Here is a 23,910-nt window from a genome sequence, read left to right on the forward strand (position 1 = left end):
ATGGACAAATGCTCCAAAAGGCTTTAACAACAAAAACACAATCTGAGGGGAAGTCAAGCAGACAGCTAAATTATACAAACTTTTATCCCCATGCAGAGTTTGGGTGAGCTTATATGGTGCATTTATTTAGAAGTCGCCACAGAGGACCATTGGCTTCTATCTCCTATCGCCTATCGCCTTCGCTGTCATAGCAACCCTCTGCATGTTCTCCTTCATTACATGCATGAACTTCTTTTGTGGTTTCCCTCTTCTCCTCCTGTCTGATTCTGGCCCCAGAATATTTCCTGGAACTGCTGCTCCCAGTGCAAACCAGTATAGATCCTAAGATGTATACTGGTATTGGTCTGCTAACAGTACCACTCCATGTTTAAAGAGTAAAGACGAACACGTGTTTGCTTTTAGGGCAAAACTAAAGAAGTCACCAGATCACCAGATTTGTCAGTATCTTCTTATTTTTATCAGGTTTTCTTGTAACTCTAACATTTATTATTCTTTTATGTCAGATTTTTGTTACTGCAAAGATGCCCGAGGCTGTAAACATGCTTGTTTCTGCTGTAAAGTTGAATATTTTAACATGGCACTCTATGTGGACTGATTCCCTACTGGACCCTCAAGTGGTCATTAGAAGAACTGCAGTTTCTGGCCATATAGGTGCAGTGGGCGTCTTCAACCTTTTCCTGTGATGCTCACAATGACCCATGGCTGCAATGCTGGTTCATTCAGTCTTTGAGAGTGCAGGACCTGAAAACCACACAGACAAAGTTAATTTAAAGACAAAAACTTTAATGACCCAAGGCCGACACAAATGTGTTTTATCTACTTTCAAATCCATTAATCATAAATGTAACAAATAAAGTGTTTAGAAATTTAGCACATACATGTAATTTTTTATCTTTTTATGTATCCATCTATAGAACGCTGCATGTTATATTCTAAATCTGCCTCTTTTTCTTTTTCAGAAACCCACCTGCAAAAAATGAACCTAAAGCATGTAAGGCAAGGATGTAATCACTTTCAACAGGGAGAAAGCATAAAGTTCAACTTTAAGTGACAATTATAAATCACTTAATATGACAAGGAGATTCTGCAGGTCATTAACCAATGTATAAAACTAAAATAGGATGTATTTTTAGTTACACAGGACATAAACAAGGAAGCAAGGTGTATAATTAGGATTATTTATAATAATTATGAATTAATTAGTGCAATTTCTTTAACCATAGAGAATGACTTAATCCTTCAGGACAATGTCACATCAGTGCACTGAACTCACTATGTTATCCCTCTAACAGAGCCTCCATATGTTCTCACTGTAATTTCCCCTCATGAATGGATTTATGCTGCACTAATCTGAATGTTCGGGAGAAAATCAAACACATTTTACCTGCAGTACTCAAGCTGACTTACCTTTGTTTGAATGATGGCAAATTCACAATGTGGAGGTTTAAAAATAGCTAAATCTTGTATCCATCCTTGGTGAATTGGATGTGCGCCTCCAGATATTTATAATTGCGAAATTGTTTCGCCGTGTATGTGCTGACTCCACAGATAAGGTACGAGAATATATCAGGCTAAATCAATAGCGGTTGGTTTTCAGGGTTTCTACTCCACTGCTGTATTTCATACAGGTCCACATTTTTTGCAAGTAACGTCTCTTTGCATCCGGACGCAATCTGTCTCTATAACGTCCTTTTCTTTTGAGCTGCTTTTAAGTTTGATTCGTAGCAATCTTCCTTCCAACACAGAGTGTTTGTTTTGATTTGTGGCCTGCTAAAATTGTGCCGCGCTCCCACAATGCATTGCGGCGTGACGTCAACTCCAAAGCCCTATTGGCTTCATTGTTTTTTCAGCCTCAGATGTAGTTTCTTTTTGAATAATTTTACACGTATTTTACATGTATTAAACGCCCAGCTGAAAGTAGTCTCCAGGCCAAATCCAATATTTAGTTCTTTAAACAGTTGAAAACTGAGAGAAAATGAGAACTGAGCTTTCTTTTTAAAAAAGAAACCTTTTAAGAACCTTTTTAAAGATTTAGACCTTCAGATCTAAGAGTAAAAGTTTCAGACTGAAAGACAGAAGAAGAATTTTTAAAAAGTAGTGGCATTCATTTACATTAACAAAGAACGCAGACTAGCTCATTAAAGTCAGAGCAGTGATTAGCTACATGATGAGTTTGTAAGCTGGATCTCCCAGGCTGATCCTTTCTTGTTTGATGTGATCATTGGTGTTCATGTATGATCTGCTGCACAGAGATCTTAAGGATTTCCATTAGTAAACCTAACATGAAAGTGCACAGAGTGGCAGTGCTGTGAGGTGCCTGGGATAAAAGCATTGCTGTAGTAGAATATGCTCTGTGGAGAATCCTCCATAAGCTGCAGACCAACCAGCTGACACTGAACACACTGTATTATTCTGACTGAGAGGCTGGATGGAAGCAGCGATTCGATGATTTATTCATGCACACAAGTCACACAAGAGGCCTCCCACACAAGTCTGTGAGTCCTGTCTTTACACAGTGATTATAACTTTAAAATACCCCCCATGTAGATGGTTTCCAGTCCTGCAGAGTGTATTTAGGACTGCACTTTAAAGTTAGAAAAAAACAACAGCCTGTTCAATGGGAGAAGCACCACCACTCTTTAGTATTAATCCAGCATTCATAATGCAGGCGTATATTACATTGCTACCACTCATAGTTATTCTGATGGTTATTTTCACTGCACCACGCAGTGAAGGCGAATCAGTGTCCAACACCCACACAGCCCTCCTCCCCAGGCCAGTAGATCAGAGTTTTACTGCTCCACAAGAAAAAAAATCACTCCTATTTACACACACTATTATTATTTTATTTATATATGATTTTATAAAGCACTTAATGTAGTGTCCCCATATGAGGGCACAGGGTCTGAGGAAGGTAAATAGATTTGACTGACTAAGTACCTTAATTTATAAAAATAATACTTCATAATTTATTAGTAGATTCATATTTTATATTAATCTAAATCTGCAAGATGAGTCCACTTAAATGTGTGGAGTGAGTGTAATGGGCGCGCTGCAGGTATCTCTTCTGCAGAGAAAGAGAGAGTGGCCACTGTTGCCCTGCAGCAAAGTTTACCAGAAATCTGACGAGCCGAGTTTACCTGCGGACGAACACTTTCACTTTCAGGTTGTCTCCGATTCAGCTGAGCTGTTGGAACAACTGTTTAGGTTTAAATACATCCACTGCATGTCTGGCAGCTTCAAATCACACGGGAAGTGTTTCCGAAGCAGGAGCTATCTTATGCATGGGGTCTTTTATTTTAAAAATTTATCACATTCTCTACGTCGTTCCTGTATGTAACTTCTTCCCCTTGTTATCGGCTCCATGCAACTTGAAGTGACTTGTGTAAAAACATTTGTGTACCGACTATAAATCTTCACACTTTTCTGCTCCTGAGAAATCCACAGACTGTAAATAAAAGGTGGACATCACCACTGTTACATAACTGTGATGTCACTCTGCTTTTTGAAGCCCTGGCTTCAAAGACTAAGTAACTGGAAGGTATTACCTGTGGATGTGAAACCAGTGTGGGGTTTTCATGACTAACTGTCATTCCAGAGCAGGAGCACCGCTTCCTTCTTGTTATTGTTGATTTATATACACTGTAACTATAAACTGTACTTCAAAGATGGCTACAGCTAGCATGATGTACTCACTGGTTTGAAGCCTCAGCATTAGCATCCTGGGTTTTTTAAAGCCTGAAGTGACCTTTTTTAAGAAGGTAGAGCAACAAGTTTTGATCCAAAGAAACATCCTTTGCAGTGTCAGGTGGAAACACAATCATCGACCTGAGTGGGCGTGAAATTCAGCATAGCTGTGCCAAATGTGTTTCATGGTGATAAAGAACTCTTATTGAAGGTTTGAATTGTGATCAGAGGGGACATCTGTGACCTGGCTGATGCAACCCCTCACTCATAACTGACTGATGCAGATACCGAGGTGGCCTGGTAAATGGCCTGTATTTGTATAGCGCTTTACTAGTCCCTAAGGACCCCAAAGCGCTTTACACATCCAGTCACACACACATTCACACACACATTCACGCACACATTCACGCACTGGTGATGGCAAGCTACATTGTAGCCACAGCCACCCTGGGGCGCACTGACAGAGGCGAGGCTGCCGGACACTGGCACCACCACCAGTAGGGTGAAGTGTCTTCCCCAAGGACACAACGACCGAGACTGTCCAAGCCGGGGCTTGAACCGGCAACCTTCTGATTACAAGACGAACTCCCAACTCTTGAGCCACGATCGCCCACTGACCAGCGGCTGACCAATCAACTTTCACTGAGACTGTGTTGAACTCTTACCGTCACTGACACTGAGAGGCAAAACCTCGACATTCCAACTTCCTCATTTCTTCACCCTGTAAGGAGTGTTTTGTGTACGAGTTAACAGAGACTTACAGCGACAGTTTGTAGATGGTGACTGAGGAAACAGAAGGGTGAAATGATAACATTAACCAGAACTTTTCAAACCTTATTATTTTAAACTCTTCACCTGCAGTTTCACCAAAGATTCTGACATATTCACCACTTCTTGAATGTCTCGTCAGAAGAAAATGGACCAAAAGAGCAAATGGGGCTCAGTTACCTGCTACTGAGCTCCTGGATCTCACCAGTGTGACAAGTTAGGAGTGTAAACACAAAAGTATTTCTTATATGCACAGATATTTAGACCATGTATTTATATTTTTATTATTTATAAGAATAAAGGATTAAGAGCTCATGTACTAATTTCTTTTAATGTTGCTTAATGTGGAGATTTAGCTTTTCATTTGGTTTTCACACCTCTCAAATTAAGGTTCAGGGTTGGTTGGTTAATGTTTAGCTGTTTGAGTTTGTGCTAGAGTTTCACTTTAGTCTCTCACCTGTGAAGCTATCACCAGTCAAACTGTGACAGTATGGATGTGATGGGATGGAAGAACATCTCCTTGGAACCATGTTTCCATCTGAGGAGAGACATCAGGTGTGCTGTAACAGTCAGGCAGATTCTTGTAGGCCGGCACTGTGTGTGGAAACAACTTGGATTTGTTGTTTATTCCTCCCAGTGGCTCTACAGATCTATTAAAGCTGAGAAAGAAGTAGAGAAAAAATGCAAGCGCTTGCTCGCAGGAACAGCGATCCGAACCCTGCGGCGAGCACAGAGCGTGTCACTTCCTGCATGAGCGCTCCCTAAGAAGAAAAGAAGAATCATGTTTCATCTAAATGAACGCCGTAGAAAGTCTGATCTCCTGCAGCCAGACAAGAGCAGCAGTTCAGCAGTTACACAAAACCGAAGTGATTTCAGCTCTTTCATTTATACATGCAGCTTATTTAGTTATCGCCTCACTTTTCCTTTTAGCTTTTACACAGATGCTCTCCTAAGCTTTCCTCTTAAAACTTTGGTGAAAATCTTTTTATTTAGAAAATTTTCTAAACACGTTTGATGCATGTTTGGTGTTTTTGATGTGCTGCTGTGATGAAGGTAACTTGCAGACTGGAAACAGAGCAGTTCTATGAATCAGGGCTACGTCAATTTCTGTCCCTACAGTCTACAAAAGTGTACATACCTCACAGAGCCTCAGGACTTTATTTCCTTTATTTTATATAAACTTTTTATGACTTTCAAGAATTCTTTGATTTATACATCAACAGTGCTTAACATCTTCATTAGACCGCCTGTCGTAAAAACTAGGAAATACAAATACTTTACTTTTCAATCAAAAAGTTATTTAAAACGAAAGCTTATATTATTATTTATGGAGCAAATAATAAACCGAAATCACATTTTTATACCCAAATTTGAGGCGGCACAATGGACTTCTCAGTCAGAATTTAATAAAGCATAACATTCAATCACTAAGGCAAATTTTTCTGTTCAGGAATTCAAGCTAATTACTGTAATTTCTTAATAAAAAAAATAATAATCTGCTTTTTTTTTGGAAAATATTAAATTTGAAAATTCATGCATAACAACAATAATTATATTTTGGCATTAAAAATATCATTAGGATTAAAAAGCATTCACATACTGGTGGATTAACCGTTACAGAAACATTAATGGTTTTGGTGATTACAATACTGTTAATTGAGGGCAGCTGTGGCATAACCCATACACTGATGGTGGTCTAGTGTATTTATTAAACACATTGAATAAGTTGTTTGAATCATTAGGACAAAAACTCCAAATGTTAACAGCTCAGTCTTTTCACCATCAATCGTTTAGAAAAATTATTTATAAGAAAATGTGCTTCAGTTTAAAAGAAAACAAAAACTAAAATAATGGATTTTCTGAGACTCTATAAAGACACATCCAGAGAACTAATAAGTTCTGTCCTCTTTTATGAACTTTTTAACATGGCAAGTATTTGTTTGCAGCGTCGGTTCTGTCGTGGTCAAAAGGAAGTCGCCTTCTTCTTTGTCAGAGTGGGAAAACCATCTGAAAACATGAAGTGGAAAACCCATTTTCACAGCCCTCGAGTTTGCCCTTGACTTGAAGCCGAGCGCCGCTCTGATTGAGGGTTTGGTTAAACTGCATCACTTGTGTCAAATCTCAGATACCCCTTGACATACTGACTGTAATTAGTTTCCAGATTAATCTGCACGCGGTCAAATGTGGCTTTCTCCCACACTGTTCTCAAAGTAAAGGCTATAGCTCGGATAATCAAATAATAGGTGAATATCAATGAAAAGACCAAATCACATTGGTCCCCAGATCCCCCATGCAATTATTTCCTATTCACATTAATTATTGCTAACAGATGACACTAATGACTTCGAGAGGAAGCTGGCCTCGGCAGCTCTCTAAACGATCGATGCCGTTTTAAATAGGGTCACAGCACTTGACACCTTTGGACCTTCTGACTGGAAACGGCATTTGCAGTATGCCAGCGATTCGAGTGCCAGCCGGGCTTTGTAACAGACTTCCACACAAGATCCTTCACAAATAAGTGAACCCGCCATGAAATTTAAAAGTCAAACTGTGGTCTTCCATAGTAGATGATATCATCTTATCTACGTAGTTTATTTACAGTGAAAGGCAAAAAAAAAACCTCTGGTTAACTCTGGTACCCAGAGTCCATATTTTAACCTGCTTAACTGTCATAATACGTTTATAACTCATGAACTTTGTGGCGAGCCAAAGCAAAGAATGCATAATTCCATAATCTTTGACATCTAGTCTTGGCAACCGGGAATTGGGCCATCAAGACCACCTCCACCCCTGACTGCCATTCAATGCACACTATACCCATGGTTCCTCCTATGGGTGGTGGTCCTACAGGAGGCTGTGCCTGTGGTGAAGCCAGACCTTTAATCCAGGGCAAGGTCATACAGCACGGATGAGAGGTGAAGTCCAAAAACAGGAAAAAAGGGCAGACACATGGAAGGTAACTCGGACAGACAAGAAACTAGAATAGACGCGAAGAAAAACAAGAAAACACAGGACGTTTTAACTAAAGAGAGCGCTTATAGGACATAAAAACGGGATACACAAGTCTTGTTAGACAGCCCCTTTTTAAAGACCTACAAAGCCCACCTCATGAGGTTGAATCTGAATCTGGTTCATGCAATTGGTCCTCACAAGTTTGAAGCCCTTTTTGAGGCTCAAAATGTGGTTTTAGTGTCAGGGTTACAATTAGGTTGTGGTTAGGTATTAGGGTAAGGTTTGGGTTAGGCATTCATTTTTAATGGTTAGGGTTAGGGTAAGGGGCTATGGAAACCATTATGTCAGTGAAGGTCCTCACTAAGATAGCGGGGCTGTGTGTGTATGTGTGTGTGTGTGTGTGGGGGGGGGGGGGGGGGGGGGGGGACTTTCCAGACAGGCCAAAAATACGTTAAATTCTGCAAAGTGGCGGACGCATCTCAGTGGGGCCTTAATCCGGCCAGTTCTTGCAACATTAGTTTTCTTGAACCTAACTTTGTCATACCCGAATCTAACAGCGAGTAAAAATAACATCAAAAAAGTGCAAAACACAGCAGACACAAACCAGATGCAGAAAGCTGCAGCAGTTTGACAAACGTAATTAACTGATTCCGCAGGAAAGAGGACAGACTGGACATCCATCAGTATCTTTAAATATGAAAAACACTACACTCTGAATCAGTAAACCAATCATTCAAAAGTTGCCCGTTATTACAAGGAACTGGGGATTGTACTCCAAAATAAATTGCGTGATAAAATATTCAGTTTGTATTAAAGCCTTTAAAACTTGCCTTCAAACCATGTCTATCTCTCTTAACCTTTAATACAAGCATTTTGCATTAGCTGGAGACTTTTTAGGGAAAATGCTCTGTGAAATTTTCTTTCTACAAGATTGCATTTTTGTCCTTGCGACAAACATTCATCACGCAGGCACATCTGGCACAGGCACAAAACTTGCTTTCAGAAATATCACCAAAGGACTCATATCAAGAGTGATATGAGTCAGTGGAATAATGTGAATGTGATTTTGGTTCATTTTCTAGCCTTTTAGCCCTCACAGGGGCATCATCTTCATCTAACAGTCATTAGTCTTTATGCAGCTGAAATATAAATGAACAGCAGAGATACCAAGAGGCTCTTGGCACAGTTAATAGCCTCCCTTTGTGTCAGAATAGAGGCATTGTTTTAAAATGTCTCATTCAGCAGCTCTCACAGAGATCATGGTGCACCTGTGAGACCAGAGAAAGATGAAAACACTCAGCGTTTTTAAACAGGAGCCATCTGACCGCAGGAGTAGAAAATGTCATCCCATTCCTCAATTAGCCTTTGGATGGAAAGAGACAGCGGTGTATCCAGCATATTGATTCTTTTAAGGACTGTGACGGAGACAAATGGAGAGCCAACGGCCGTCCAAGAAACACATAATGTCACGAATTAGGTGGATGAACACGTACTGTGTTCACCAGTGTGAATCAGAGAATGAGCTTATACCATCCAGCAGTTGGCGACCTGCTGAGGGTTGGGCTCGGGTTGAGTTTAAGTTTAATCACAATGAAAGTTTTTAGAAGATCTTACCTTTCAAATGAATGCTTACACTTTCATTTCCACATTACAATGTGGCGAGGCGTGGTTTGTCAATTAGCTCATCATGCCTCCCCTATTAAATGTGCCGGGACCTAAGGAGTGTTGTTGTTGTATAGTGGATCGCAGGTGAAAAGCTACAGCCGTGAGTTGTAAATACGACAACCTGGAATTAATAAAGGGTGTTAAAGTGCAGTATGTGGTTGGGTCTGTCATTCCCGTTACATACAGTTTTCCTTTAAAACATCCAAAAGGTAAGCTTTTAAACAGCAAAAATTCCATGGCTGTTATCTGAACCCAAACCTCTAACTGTAGATGGATCACAGGTGTACTGATAGCTGTTAGGAGGTTAACATCAGGAGCCCCACTGCAAACGTTTTAGCTGCAAATGAATTGAATATATGGATAACTGACCAGCTGCCTCACCAGCTAGTCTTCCATACCACGATTGGACTCCAACTCTCTGAACTTGGATGCATTTTACAATCGATGTCTTTGTCTGTCATTTGGGCTCTCTGAGCCCAAATGAACCAGTTCCAGTCAGAGTGCTAGAACCTCACAATAAAGCAAGACAGGACAGGAGGCTCACTTTTTTAGAAAAGCTTTCTACAAGTTTTTGGAGTGTGGCTGTGGCAATTTTCGCTCATCTCAAAGATGTTTAACAGGTCAACCCCAGAACAACAACCCTACAGCATTCATACTTCATATAGGAATCAATGTTTTGTCCATATAGTGCATGAGGGACCACCCCAGTGCTGAACCCAGGAACTGGCAAACCATTCCAGGTCCCTTTTAGAACTTTTTTCAGGTTTCCCGGGCAATGTGCCAGCTGTGGTATGAAAAAAGGGGGAATTTGGGTGATATTTGTGGGTTAATTTTATGATGTTTGCAATTATTTTATTATGACAGTATATGTTTTCCGCTGTTAAATTATTACAAGTCTCTTTTGAAAAACTGAATTGGGAGTAACTACTGTCTATACTGGTGGGAGTTGCAGCTTTTGTTGACAGTCTTTTGTATCAGGTAATGGTGGTGAGGAAGCAACAGTGCCTGTACTACCAGACGCCCAACAAAGACAGTGTGTATACTTTTAACAGTTGGAGTACTTTCCTTAGTTTTAACCTTTTTCTTTAGTTTTGGCCAAACTGATCTGTCCTGTAAATGAGGTGCACTAAAGGACCTCCATTTGTGCTTTCACCACTCAGCCATACCCCACATGTACGATGAATTTTTCACCGTAGCAGTTGTCTCTTTATAGTGTTTTTAAGGTGCTTATTGTAAATCACTGTGCTTTAAACCTTTAAAATCAACCTATCAGCGGAAACTGAAGAAACCATCCCTAATACCAGTTTGCACCACACAATGGTGAAGTGTGCCAGTGTGAACTTCATTTCAATGAACTTTAAGTCATTATGAGCACATTCTTATTTACAATGGTGAAATGATAGGTAAAGAAAAGTAAAAAATAGCAGCACACATCAGAAAATATTCTAGAATAGAATAGAATAGAATAGAATAGAATAGAATAGAATAGAATAATCCTTTAATTGTCCCACAAGGGGGAAATTTGGTTGTTTTCTAGCACACCCACTAGAAAAATACTACCTTTAAATTAACTGCAAGACATCTTCTTTTTCAGGAGGTCCAAAGGAATGGAAAAGCAGGAATTCCTGCAGGAAGGTGGCCCAGCCTGCTGAGTCTAACGTGCCCACGCAGCAGTGGCAGCGGCAGTGGCAGTGAGCTTTCACTCTCCAGCGCTTGCAGTGAATATTCCAGTGGCTCCCACACTTGGGCAGAGGGACGTGGCTACTCAAAGCAGGTTGGTATCATTCACCTTCCATCCATCTTCTTGTTTGTTTGAAAAAAAATGTAATTTGCAAAAGCTAATTATGAATGCTATTTCAGTAATTGCAAATATCTCTTTTAATACATAGTGTGCCTCAAGCCGAGACAAAAGGATGAGTACTGGTTCAGTATCCAGCAATCACTCAGCTGCTCTGGAGCACACAGACCTGGGATGGAAGGAAGGTCACATTTTGAAAGGCCTGAAACGTCTTCAAATGTCCAACTCCAAGGGGACTTCCTCCCTTCCATCTGTACCACACTGCAAAGACTGTATGACCTCAAACGAAGGTATATACTCACTTGGTGTCAAGTTTGCCCAGCGAGGGACTACAGCCAAGCAAGTTGCCCCTACAAGTAAACCTTTCAAGGCAGAAACAAGGATTTCCATTGTAGACTCTGATGATGCGGATGACGAATTGCCTAAAGTACCAAACAGCGAATCCAGTGACCTGCCAGCAAAAGAACTTCTAACCTTGGACAAGTTGGAGGTCACTCAGGAATTTGAAGTAGATCCTGTGAAACTTTCAGGGAACTCTGGTCTGTTTCCTTCACCTGTCACAGACAACTTCTTGTTTCTGGAGGGCCCCACAGTTAAACCTGGTGTGAGCCCAACTGATAGCCTTACACATCTGGAGGAAATGAAGATAGATTCACTAGAAAAACATAAAGGCGTAAAGTTGAGTGACCGAAACAATAACCAGGAAAGATCCACTGACCGTAAATCCAGGCTTGATTACGTCAAAGGACAACAGGGAAGAGGGTCCTCCAAACAAGTGGAAGTGGGAACAGGTGATGTTGGCTCATCAGTTCAACATACTGTACCAAGAGCTCTGTGCTGCATGAATGAAGCCAGGCAGCGCAGCTCCTCAATGGAAGTTCCTCATCGCAGAGACCCAATAAGTCAAGCTGGCGGTGACCACCAGGACTATTCTGCCTCAGAATCTCCTCAGAGGAAACCAAAACCTCAACTCTGTGACTCAGCAAGAAAGGCTTTTATTTTGCGGAGCAAGAGTGCAGATGGAGGACCAGAGCAACAAAAGCACACACATTCTCCTCTACATCAAAAGCTTATCAAGGGTCAAAGGCCCAAAGGACAGCCGAGCCCTAACCCTAACCCTACAGGGAGCAGTACCCCCAGCAAAAGGACAAATTTAAATAAAGCCCATGGTTCAACCAAGAGCACATTATCTAAAACCGAGAAAGATGAGGATAATTCAGCATCATCAAGTTCCAAGTCTCTTGAGAAGATGCAAAAGTGCTCACCTCTTGTTTCTCCCGTGAAACATTCAAAGATATTTAAGTCTACAGGGGTCAGTGATGGCTTAAAGAGTCCCACAAAATCACAAATAGCCAGACTTCAGTCAAGCAATGACTCTTCAGAAGATGGTATCTATGACAACTTACCATGCTCTCCACGAAAACAACGACGTCAGGACCATGACTGTGACTCAGAACTCAGATCCCTATCCCCGCCGCGACCCCCAGGTCGAACTACTTCTCTTCTTCTCAGACCTAGTAGTGACAGCTTTCCCATAGATCAAACATCTCCAGGGCAGGCTCAAAGTTCAATGACTGGCCCAACCAAGTTGCATATGCATCAGGTTTCTTCAGTCGTACAACCTCAACAATCCAGTGCAATACTAGATGGTCAACATGCAGTCCCACAAATGGGTGCTGAAGGTAAAATGTACCACACCCATTCATCTATGATACTTCCTGTTGTAGTTCAAGAATCACAATCAGCTTCAGAATCTGTCCGGTTATCTACAGACAGAGCTACCATGAGCTATATTGAAAATGGCGTTCCCTCTGTATTGCCAAATCAGAGCGTCTTGCAAAGATCCCAACAGAGTGTCAGTGAGCCAAAACTCTCGGAAGTCTTACCACCAGCATATTCTAATGCATACTACCATCCACAGACTTCCTCTTCAAGAGCCGTAAAAAGGACTCTTCCTGTAAATGCCAAATCTCATGAGGCAATCGCTGGACAAGAAGCAAATACCTTCCTCATTTTTGGAAGGCAAAACAAGGACGATATGAACCCTTCTGGAAAAAGCATCCAGACCTTTCAGACTTTCACTTGTGACCCCCAGACAATACATGAATCCAGCACTCATGATAACACCCGCAGAAAGTTTGAGACCCGTTGCAACTCGCTAGATTCTGAGCCTTCTGTCCAACCTGTTGTGTCAGACAGCGGTGTAATGCTAGACTGGGGATTTGACGAGGAAGGCTGGCTGTTCAAACGGTCTGTATCTGTTTCTACTAGACCTCCTCTTAAACCAGTACTGGGCATGAATGGGGCCAAAGCTCGTAGTCAGAGCTTTGGTGCACGCTATATGGACAGACCAAGCTTCAACAGATCTGGAAAGGTCCGCACACAGATCAAAACACACTCAGGGAGCTCCTTGAACTCTCTTGGTGATGTCCTCCCAGGAAGTATGAGCTGCTCCAGTAGCTACCACTGTCCAATGAATCGATCCCTCTTAAACAACTTTTTGATTGAAGAGGGACTAGCAGTTCCTTTACATCTGGGGTCCTCCAGTGAAAGACTCCAAAGTCTCAAACTCCAGCGTGAGCAGGCTAGGCGACTTCAGATAGAGCAACAGTTTTCGAGCGCCTTTGGGGAGCCAGTTTCTGAAGAGCCTGAGAGACAAAGCACCATAACTACAATTGAAGAGAAAGTGATGCTCGGCATAGAGGAGAACTTGCACAAGTCTCAGGAACAAGAGCGAACCAGTGAGGTGAAGCAAAAATCTGGATCAAGCTTAGCAAGTTGGTTCGGCTTTCGTAAGAGTAAGCTTCCTGCTCCCAGCAAAAAAGTTGATCCACCGAAAGGAAAAGACGACAAGAGGGAGCAAAAGATCTCATCGCTTCTGGGCGGAAAGCAGACAAAGTCTGACAAGAAGAGAGACAGAAGAAAAAGTGATGGAAAAGACTGGTAAGAAAGCTGTTAAATCAGTGATAAAGGTCATGTTTTTCAGGTTTCCCACATGTCACAAAATCATAAAAAGGGAAATTATCTTAGATTTCCAATAAATCTGCTGTAGGTGACATGCATTTTTCCACCTCAGTTGATAAGCATGTTTTGGTTAACAAGCAGTGATCAGTGATAGAGAATGTGAGGCTTCATGTCGACAGCCATATACCTGCTTTGGTGTTTGTGATTGCACAGACTAGTCCACAGAGACTTTGCCCTTTAGGCAGACTTCAAAGAAATATAACAGGAATGACTGCTTATCTTGTCATAATGAAGAAAAAGCCCCAACTTTCTCTTTCAGGCTGAAATATTTTTGTTCCTATAGTAGTTTAATAAGATATGGCTAAGATAACGTTTTAGCATCCATCTACAAAAAGTCTTCTTAAAAATATCTCTCAGTATTGCTTTTTCTCCCTTATTTTGTGTTGCCCTCACACTTTATTATTAATAACTGGAGTACAATTATTCTGATATTCTAACGTTACCAAATTACCAGACTCTCTATGTCTGCACAATACAATTTTAAATCATGTGCTGGAGTAAAACACACACACACACAAAATTAAGGAGAAGTGTGCAGCTCTCCGTACAGACTCACCAGCTGAATGAATTGTTATCAATACGATGGCCCTGAGAGGTCAAACACTCTCCAGCTTAACAAAAGCAAAAACACCAGCAAACAGAACACTGTAGTTTTCTTTGCTGGTGTTTTGTTAAGTTGCAGTGTGTATATAACAGATGTTTTATTTCAGCTGTCCACAGTAAATATCTGACACTCAATAAAACAATGAGCTGCCACACATGTGCAGCAGGGAGTTGATGACCAACCTTGCTGAAAAGATATTAATCAATTCAAGCTTTGCAAATTAAGGACTCCAAACGAATGAAGTCGCTTTCCAATCATAAACAACAAGCTGCCACAATTTTCATTAAAACTGCCTGAGCTGGACGTTAGAAATATGTCTGTTGTTGTTGTTGAGGTTTACATCAATAAGGATGCTGGATAATATACAAAGTGAATCAAAATAGGACCCCGTTTTGACTCTTCTCTACTTAATAAACTAATTACTGTACTTTTGAGATCTTCACTGCCTCTCACAGTTTCATGTATACAATTGATTCATAGCTTTCCTGATTCAGATGACATGGGTCATTTTTTATCAAATGGTCATAGACACATTTATGAGCCTCCTTAGCCCTGAGACCTGTTCATACAGAGGCTCACAGCCAGGTTTCAATAGATAGCGGGGTCATTTATCAGCCGACTTACCCCGGGCATCCAGAGTCAATATCACAGGATTTCAGTGTGTGGTGGCGTGTTGACAGACTGTTTTCTTTCAGCTCTGTGGGGAGAAGAGAGTCTCATGATGCAGTGCGGGCATGCATCTCAATGCCCTGCCCGGGTATGTCCCTGAGTGAGATACAAGGACATGCTGACATCATCGGGGACCCGAAGGTAAATTAATCCTTAACTAATGCAAGCATGCAGTGATTTTATTAGCATGAGATGCACATCACAGCAGCAAGAACTGTACCTTTAATATCCGGGAAAAATGAAGAAATGAATGAGAGATGAATTCTGAAATACTGATACAACATTCAGCTGTTGCTTCAGTTGCCGCTGAGGCACTAAACAGAAAACAGAAAAGATTCACAGCCACCAAAACGCTTCCTGCCTCTGGAAGCACACTCACATACTGATGCTGGGTCAGGATCCCTTCAGATCACAATGCGACACAAAGGCACACAGCTCCATCCTGATTGTGGGTTTTTCTGTACAGGAACATTTGCTTTGAGCAACCAGTGTTGATGAGAACCCAGAGACAAAACTTCAGGTTTTATGTCATGGGGTGAGAAGATGTTGTTCAACATCATTTTGTTGGAATCCTTCTTTGCTTTATAAAAAAGTGTAAAAACCAACAAAAGTCAGCACGAGGAGGGTGAAGGTATAGTGGTAGCATTAGTCTGATTAAGGAGCAAGTCATTTTCATTTTCTATGAGGACTTGGAGACTGTAATAGCTTTGGTTAATTACAAGATCTTAACCCAAACACTGCTTCTAAATATTTATTTTACTAACAATAGCTATTTGAGTGGGATTTTGAAAATACACCCCTTTACAACATGTGCAGTAAGGTTTTCCAACCATTTTGTTTCTTTTTTAGTGCGACTGCAGTGACAATGACAGCAGAGCGCATTTGGCTGCAGTCTCAAGGCATCTGAGGAAATCTATAGGTCAGCCCTGCAGAATAAAAAAAATAATGCTATAGGAGTGCCCAGTCAGTTAAAATACGACATCAGTGTGCGCTGACCAAAAGCCAGATTTTGTTCAGTACTTGATTCTCAGCTGTTTTAATAAATGAGCTAGACTTCAGGTCAAATCCACAAACCATTCCTCCAAACTTTCTGGGAAGGACCCAAATGCAGGATGGTCCATCAAAAAACGAAACCTAAACACATAAAGAAGAAACATGAAGGAGAAATCGACAGGGAAACACTTTAGGAACTGAATAAAAAATAAATAAATAAATATTTGGTCTGACCACCGTTATTCTTCATCACAGTCTGAACTCTCTCAGGCAGATTTTTTATCATTTCATTAAGTAGTCTCTAGGATTCTTGAACGACATTTAAAGCTCTTCTTTGGATGCTTGCCTGAAGTTAAATTCATCACTCTGTCAGTTCCTTTCAGTTCAGTTTCAAAAACTGTCCATCTGCTTTTTAAAAAAAAAAAAAATCTGCCACTTCTTCTTTTGTCCTCAACTTGTCCAGTTCTTAATTTTTTTAAGAACACACTGCACAAAATGTTCAGACATGTCAGATTGATAGCTCTTTGGGAATCACCCTATTGGTGCAAAAATACTTTTTTTTTTCTTTTTTACATCTGTCAATCTGTGTTATGGCCTTTTTCATAGATCGAACTAAACGCATTAAAATAAATGATGTGGGGTTTCTCTGGGCTGTTAGAATGATTTATAGGTCAGTGTTTAACAAACAAACGCACATTATTATGGAAATTGTCAGGGACAAAGATTCAGCTGAAAATGAGTGAAAAAGCAGCCAATGTCTTAAACAATCTTTGGAAAGCCTGAAGAACTATTACTGAAGACCAATTAAAAAAATTACAAGAAAAATATTTTTTAAGAAATAGGAGGCAGGTACTGTACTTTCTTGTCACAAGTGCCCTGTGTAAGGGCTTGTTTTAGCCACATGCTAAGCTTGAATTAAGTTTCTTACTTTTATTTTGGATCAACTGACTGTTTTTAGGGAGCTTTCAGATAACAAGTCCAGGCTATAAGTAGCAGATGCATGGATTAGCTTTTCAGCTTCACTCTGAGACAGGACGCTTCTGATTTTGACAGCACTATGCAGATAAAAGAAAGCAACCCATTTGTTAAATGCACAAGCTGAAGGATGCATCCTGATCAAAAATGACACCAAGGTTACTCATCATGCTGCTGCAGACCAAAGTAATGCCATCCAGAGTCAGAGACCATGTTCTATTAGAAGGAGAAGATTAAATGCCTTTAGTTTCACTCATTGAGTTGGTTTGTCTAACATGGTGTGAGCTCAGTGATTTCAGTGGAAATGTATGCAGTGTTTTCTAAAAGAAACATGCAATGAAAAACTGCTTAATGTACAAATGTATAAAGTTTTAATATCTTTGTTTTTATTTTTCTTCAAAATACAAAGATGCAGATGATGAACAGAAGATCTGACAGTGAAAATGGATCCACGGTGAAGAGCCCGAACCAGGATGCAGTAATAGGTCAGACTTTTCTCTCCTCTGTTCTGTCACAGTCTCCTTGAATAGTTTTAGATGCCTCTGACTCGGTACCAGTAGCAATGTTAATGTGTCTTTCAAACAATGATAGCATTAAGGTTTCATCTGTGCTTACCGTTTTACAGTTTGCAGACAGAAGTGAAGACCAAATTTGACACACATGTGTAAGTCATGAACATGATAAATATGCCATGAGCAGTCAAGCAAACATGCAAAATGCTAAATTTTGTCAGTTTGTGCTTTTGCCGCCACCATATCTCTGTTCATGTTTTTTTTTTAAATTGGAGCAAATCATTCCACCGTGGCTTTACACCATGCAGATTTTGCTCTTTAACGATAGGCTTGACCACTCATCTTCACGGACTCATGCACTAAAAATCTGCATGCCCAGGCTCATCAAATCAGGATAAACGTATTCACTCGAGCTTCCTCATGGCCAGTTTTACTGTGAGTGGTGGATCCATGATGAATCTGCTTCAGCTGTTTTGATTCTGTGGACCAAACTGCTGCTGCAACCAAAGACAGCTCACTGCCCTGCAGAGGTGTGAAGCCATATGACGACCATAACGCATGGCTGACACACACTTTTGCTTTCATTCTCACACTGCCCAAAAAAGTCTCCAGATAAAAGGAGAAGCTTCAAAACCACCTCTTTATGAAAAAAAGATAGTTTGAACACCACAAAGATTGGAGATTTTCCCCACCTATGTCCATATCTATCCTTTAATTTAACACCTGCCTGTTAGAGATTATTAATGAGACTTACACCTTGCAGCTTTACAGGTATTGTGCACATGCATGTCTGCTTAGTGTAACTCTGTAAGTATTTAAATTGAACTGAATTCCGTGGTCATTACTGGGATGACTGGATAAAATATTGCCAAAATAATGCAACATTAGCATAATAATACACACCATTAAGATCATATAGAATTTGTTAGGAAGTAAAAGAACATGGGAGTAAGAAGCCTGTTCATTTGAGTCAGTGAGTGATTTAAATACAGTTTGATTACATATGAAGTAAAAACAATTGTAACATAAAAGTATTTTACTGTGTATTTTACAGTTTTGTACTGTTCTTCTAGAATATCATTAAATTTACTTAAACAGACTGTGATTTCACATTTCAAATGTAAATTAACGTAAAATCACTGTAAATGTAATAAAACATAATTTTCTTGTTTTTTAAATGTATTTGTCTGTACATATGCATATTTAGATTGTTAAAATACATTCACAAATGTATCATGATTTCACAAATATTTATCCGTTATTTGAAAGATTGAACTGTTAAATTCAAATGTAATGCTATGGAAAAATATATAAAATGATCCGTATAAACTTTTTTTTACATCGAATAATAATTACTATTATTGTTATGTGGGGCAATCGTGGCTCAAGAGTTGGCAGTTCGCCTTGTAATCAGAAGGTTGCCGGTTCGAGCCCCGGCTCGGACACTCTCTGTCGTTGTGTCCTTGGGCAAGACACTTCACCTATCACCTGCTGGTGATGGCCAGAGGGGAATTATAAAGTGGGATTGTAAAGTGCTTTGAGGGTCTCATAAAGCGCTATATGAATGCAATCCATTATTATTTAAACCAACTGTTAGCTGTATATTTCTGTACATTTAAGTATTATTATTCATATTGCCGCATTCATTGACCTTGTTTATAGGTAATTTCATTGTTTAATCACATTAAATTGTTCCTAATTTAATGTTTAAAAGCACTTGAAAAAGGCAAAATCCCATGTAAAATTAGGGCAACAAACTGTATTGTCATTACTGAAAATAACCGTATTTTCATGGGAAAGTTATTTTCTGTTATTTTCTGGTATTATTTTGGTGCCCCAGCTGCCTGAATATTACTGTTTTTTTAGGATTTTTTTTTTTTACATTGTGCATTTGTGAGCAGCATAGACAGCACGTTTGAGCTGAAAACTAATTATTAAGGTTATTATTGTCCCGTGGGACTTTTTTTCCCCTATGAAATACACCTCTGCACTGTTTAATGTTCCAACACACACACACATACTCGCCCCACCATTTAGTCCAACAATCTCCCGCCAACTGATAGCTGAAAGTTGGTATGCTTGCCATAATAAGATGGGGTGCAGATGTAATTTTCTCATGCAGAGGGCTGCATGGGACTGAAATTTCAATCTTCGTTTAATAATGTTCAAATTTGGGCACACGTGTGGGAGAATGCTCCCTGTAGTGGATGTTTCAGTCTTTGATTCAAACTGGAATATCTCAGCAGCTGCTGGATGGGACGGCAGTGGATTTCATGCATCTGTATACAGTGTACAGATGGATCCTAGTGACTTGGTCAGTCTATACCTTTAGGAGCATACTCAAGCAAACTCTGGTAACTGGCATGTGAGAAAACAAGAAAGATCTGCAGTACATCCATTTTCCAGTTCACCTAACCTGCATGCCTTTGGACAGTGGGAGGAACTGGGAGTATCTGAAGGAAACTCATGTAGGCACAAGAAAAACATGCAAATTCCACATACAGAAGATCCCAACAGATCTGGATGTTTCGGTGTAGGCGTAGGCATTTAGTTTGCTTCTTGAACTGCAATTACATTTTTATAATCTGTTATTTTTTTATGAAGCAAGGCCACAGCTGCAAAGATGGGTTCATATGGGCAAATCTCTCTCGCCCCTTTTTCCTGTTATCTGTTGGTTAAAAATTTAAAAATTCTGCATTTTGACCAGTTTGGTCCTTAAAGTTCTAGACTGACTGTCCCACTGGATCTGTTCTAATTACCCTTTTAAAACCAATGCACAGACACATTAGGTTGGGTGGTTTTTTTTTACCTGTGTGATTTAATACCAGAGTATCAAGAACACACCAAAAACACTCATGTTCTGTGCTAGGCTTGGATTGCTGCTCAGTAATAATTTGGTGTAGATGTTTAAGTTTAAAAAGCGTTTAAGCCCGATGCTTACTAACGAGGTGAGGTGGCAATTTATTTAAAAGCGGGGAAAGAAATAACAGACGAGGAGTAAAACTTTATTTGGCTCTTTCTGCTTTGTGGTCACTCACTAAATTAGAAATAGCGGCTTATTAAACTTTCCACATCACTCGAGTGGAGGACCGGTGACAGACCGTACTGAAATTTCATTGGCCAGAGTGACACCATCGGCGAGGCGCTGCAAATATCAAGCATGTTTGATACGGACGAACGCTTGCCCTCGGGGGTTAATCACCTCATTAAAATTTCAGCGCTGCACCAGCTAAGCACGATCAGCCAAACTACTACTGAGTGAATTAAGTTTGCCTTCAGCTGTGAGCTGAATTATACCACCCAGACTCCAAAATGCTGGGCCTGACGCAGACTCGACAGAGCAGCTTTCAACTTGATGCATTAAAGCGAAAAGGCACAAAACAAAAATACCACAATTAAATTCTCATTTTCAGTCTCATACTTTACTGAGAAACTTTCTGGCTGTGCATTGAAGCCACTAAAGTTTATCTTAGCCACTCCTCATCAAACTGAAGTCTTATTTTAAAATCCAGCTGAGATAAAAACATGTTTTTATTACCCCCTTGTCATGGTCCAACTCATGAGCCATGAAAAGTAATGGCAGAGACGCAGTTTAATGCAAATTTGTTAACTAAAAAGAGGCAAAAACTACAATTTTATTAGATGTGTTAGTCGTCAGGAGTGCTTGAATGTTAACTGTAGGGTGGAGTTTTGTATAAAACCTCAAATAAAAGGTGCACGGTGAATGGAGAGGATATATTGTGACAGCCAGCTCATAAATGTGCTACAGAGACCAGCCAGGTGCTCCCAGCTGCACTGATTACCAGGAGCCTGCAAGGCAAAACAAAGGGACAAACAAGGGAATGCATAATGCAGGACAGGCTGCTGCAGCTAGGCCGTCACACGCCTGTAAAATTACATGTCTTAAAAGTTTTAAAGTTGTTCACATGATGGAAATAGACTGGTATTTATTTGTCAGGGTGCGCTCGCGAAGCGTGCAGCTTCATAGTCACATCCACCTTCAAATCACCAAGATCAAGTATTCATAATGGACAACATCACGGTGGCTACGTCCGTCTTTTATATAGTCCATGTGCTTATCACCAACCAAAGTGGTCATATAACCAAACTAGTGAAACGTGCCACTGACCCGATATGGATAGTCATATGTACAGCTAATATCTGGACAGCATGCGGCGAAACTTTGAATTGTTCGATCCACTACAATATGATTCCTAGTTTGGTTGTTGTCAGGATCTCTCCGGAAGGAGCGGGGCATCCATCATCTTTGCCATAGATTTACAGCATTCATGGAGTGCCGTATCTGCTCCTTACATAATATCTCCCTATATAACTTATTAAACTATATCATAACAAGTGTGCTGCTCGTTCTGCAGGTAATTATTATTGCCTAATAACAATAGCACCAATAATAATCTCATTTTACAAACCAAAGATGCAAGGCTGGTCGTGTAAAAAGGTGCAGGTTTATCAGCCAAGAGACCCTGTTTCATGCCCTGTTTGACTCTCTATTAGCCCTTTTAGTACTGACTTGGGTCAGCTCGACACAACTCCATTAAGTCCATTAGGTTTTCGATTAGGTCATAGTACCTGGCACAAAGATCCAAGCAAATCCAAAAATGTGATGTCAACAGACTGCATGCCACAAATTAGCTAACCAGTGGCGTCACCTGATGAGTCATAAGACTTTCTCCTTCACGAAAATCAAAACCGCCCTTTTTGACACTCGGCAACGAGGAAAATAGCTCGTCTCGTGAAAAGTCACACACTGAGAGGCAACATCACCTTGGCATCCACAACATTTGTGTCGCATACAAATGATGTCATGGGATGTTTGGCTACGTTGTTATAACGAACGCGGAAGTGAGCTCATGTTTGAGGCCACTTGCATTCCCACTCAACAATTAGAGAAAAGTTTAGAAGAAAAAAAAGTTTTTTCTATTAAAAGTAGTCTTTATAGTTGTGATTTCAGAGTATTGGGAGGCTGGGCATACAGAAGTGAGTGATGGCAAAGGAAAAGGCTTTGTATGTAAGGCTGGATGCTAAGGAAGGTGTTGATTGGCTAGGCAGAGAGATCAAGCTGGAAAGAATGTGCAGCAGGTTAGGGTACAAACTCCTTTAACCAGCTGGTTTTGTCTTTAAGCACCATCCAAAGGACAAGATTACACATGAGTACATCAGAGGGACGACTCAGGCTAAGATAGTTTGGACACAAAGTTAGAGAAGCAAGCCTGAGATGGTTTGCAGAGAAGGAATAGCGGATGTACTGGAAAAAGGATGCTACATATGAAGCTGCCAGGCAGGAGGAAAAGGGGAAGCCTGTAGAGAAGATTAATGGATGTAGTGAAGCAGGACATGCAGACTGTTGGTGTGATAGAGGAAGATGCTGGGACAGGATGAGATGGAGGCAGATGATCCGCTGTAGCAACTCTAAAAGGGGCAAGACGACTGGATTTCCCCTTTCTGGTCTGTGTTTGAATAATTTTTATGTGATGAGTTTCTCTTTTACATTCAAGTCAAACTTGTCAGATTTTATTTTTGTTTTCAAGTTGATTTTCACTAACAAGATGCCCTTTACTGAGAGGTGTAAATTGCTGCCCAGCCCTTTGACCTATTAAGATGTGAACATCAATACCTTAAATCAGCGATGTCAAACTCATATTACATCGTGGGCCACATAAAGTCTACATTGACTTCATTGACGTCAAACCAGAGAACCAGAGAAAATGCCCCTTCTGTCAGTGTGGAGAAATGTAACTATGCATTCAATCCCAATAAACATAAGAAAAAGAACTGCAATTTCAACAGTATTGAACAGTCTCAGTTTTTCAATGTGATAACAAAATGCTGCTGATAAAGACAATGAAGTGAAAGCAATCTGCAATCTATTTAAAAACAGAAGTTTTTGTTAATTCACAGTAAAACTAAAACAAATAAAATAACATTTTTGCTTTTATTTTGATCCCATGGTAAAAACAAAACAAAAAAAAGCAGTTTCTATAAACAATAGTAAAAACAAAAGACTTTTCTGTCATTTAGTTGTTTATCTATTGCTTAATTATTTTAATGCAGTATGAATGGCTGTTGGGTGGTCTTCATCAGTAGGAAAGGCTGTAAAACCTATGAAGAGATTTTGACAATTTGATTGTTGTTTGACACCACTGCCTTAAACTTATCGAACACATACCCTTAAAGATGACCTATTGTGCTTTTTCAATATTTTATGTCATATATAAACTATTCATATTAAACAAGGCCAGCGT

At 40.2% G+C, this 23,910-nt stretch overlaps 2 protein-coding genes across 11 annotated transcripts in view; one reads left to right on the forward strand and one right to left on the reverse strand.

Annotated features, from left to right (window-relative positions):
• Positions 1–23,910, forward strand: part of LOC146501002 (nck-associated protein 5-like) — a 78,790-nt gene that overhangs the window by 36,747 nt on the left and 18,133 nt on the right. For 6 of the 10 annotated variants that reach the window (XM_085136705.1, XM_085136706.1, XM_085136708.1 and 3 more), the window contains exons 7-10: positions 10,667–10,846; positions 10,962–13,813; positions 15,194–15,308; positions 17,545–17,620. In XM_085136705.1, coding sequence (XP_084992831.1) covers positions 10,667–10,846; positions 10,962–13,813; positions 15,194–15,308; positions 17,545–17,620 — 3,223 coding nt within the window. Of the gene's footprint in view, positions 1–10,666; positions 10,847–10,961; positions 13,814–15,193; positions 15,309–17,544; positions 22,552–23,910 lie in introns of those variants that run through there. The other 4 variants (XM_085136712.1, XM_085136711.1, XM_085136710.1 and 1 more) reach the window with 3 other exon arrangements.
• Positions 1–23,910, reverse strand: part of fkbp7 (FKBP prolyl isomerase 7) — a 194,456-nt gene that overhangs the window by 25,232 nt on the left and 145,314 nt on the right. The window lies entirely within an intron of this gene.

The sequence above is a fragment of the Neolamprologus multifasciatus genome, chromosome 16 (genome assembly GCF_963576455.1).
Source record: "Neolamprologus multifasciatus chromosome 16, fNeoMul1.2, whole genome shotgun sequence".
NCBI classification, from domain to species: domain Eukaryota; kingdom Metazoa; phylum Chordata; class Actinopteri; order Cichliformes; family Cichlidae; genus Neolamprologus; species Neolamprologus multifasciatus.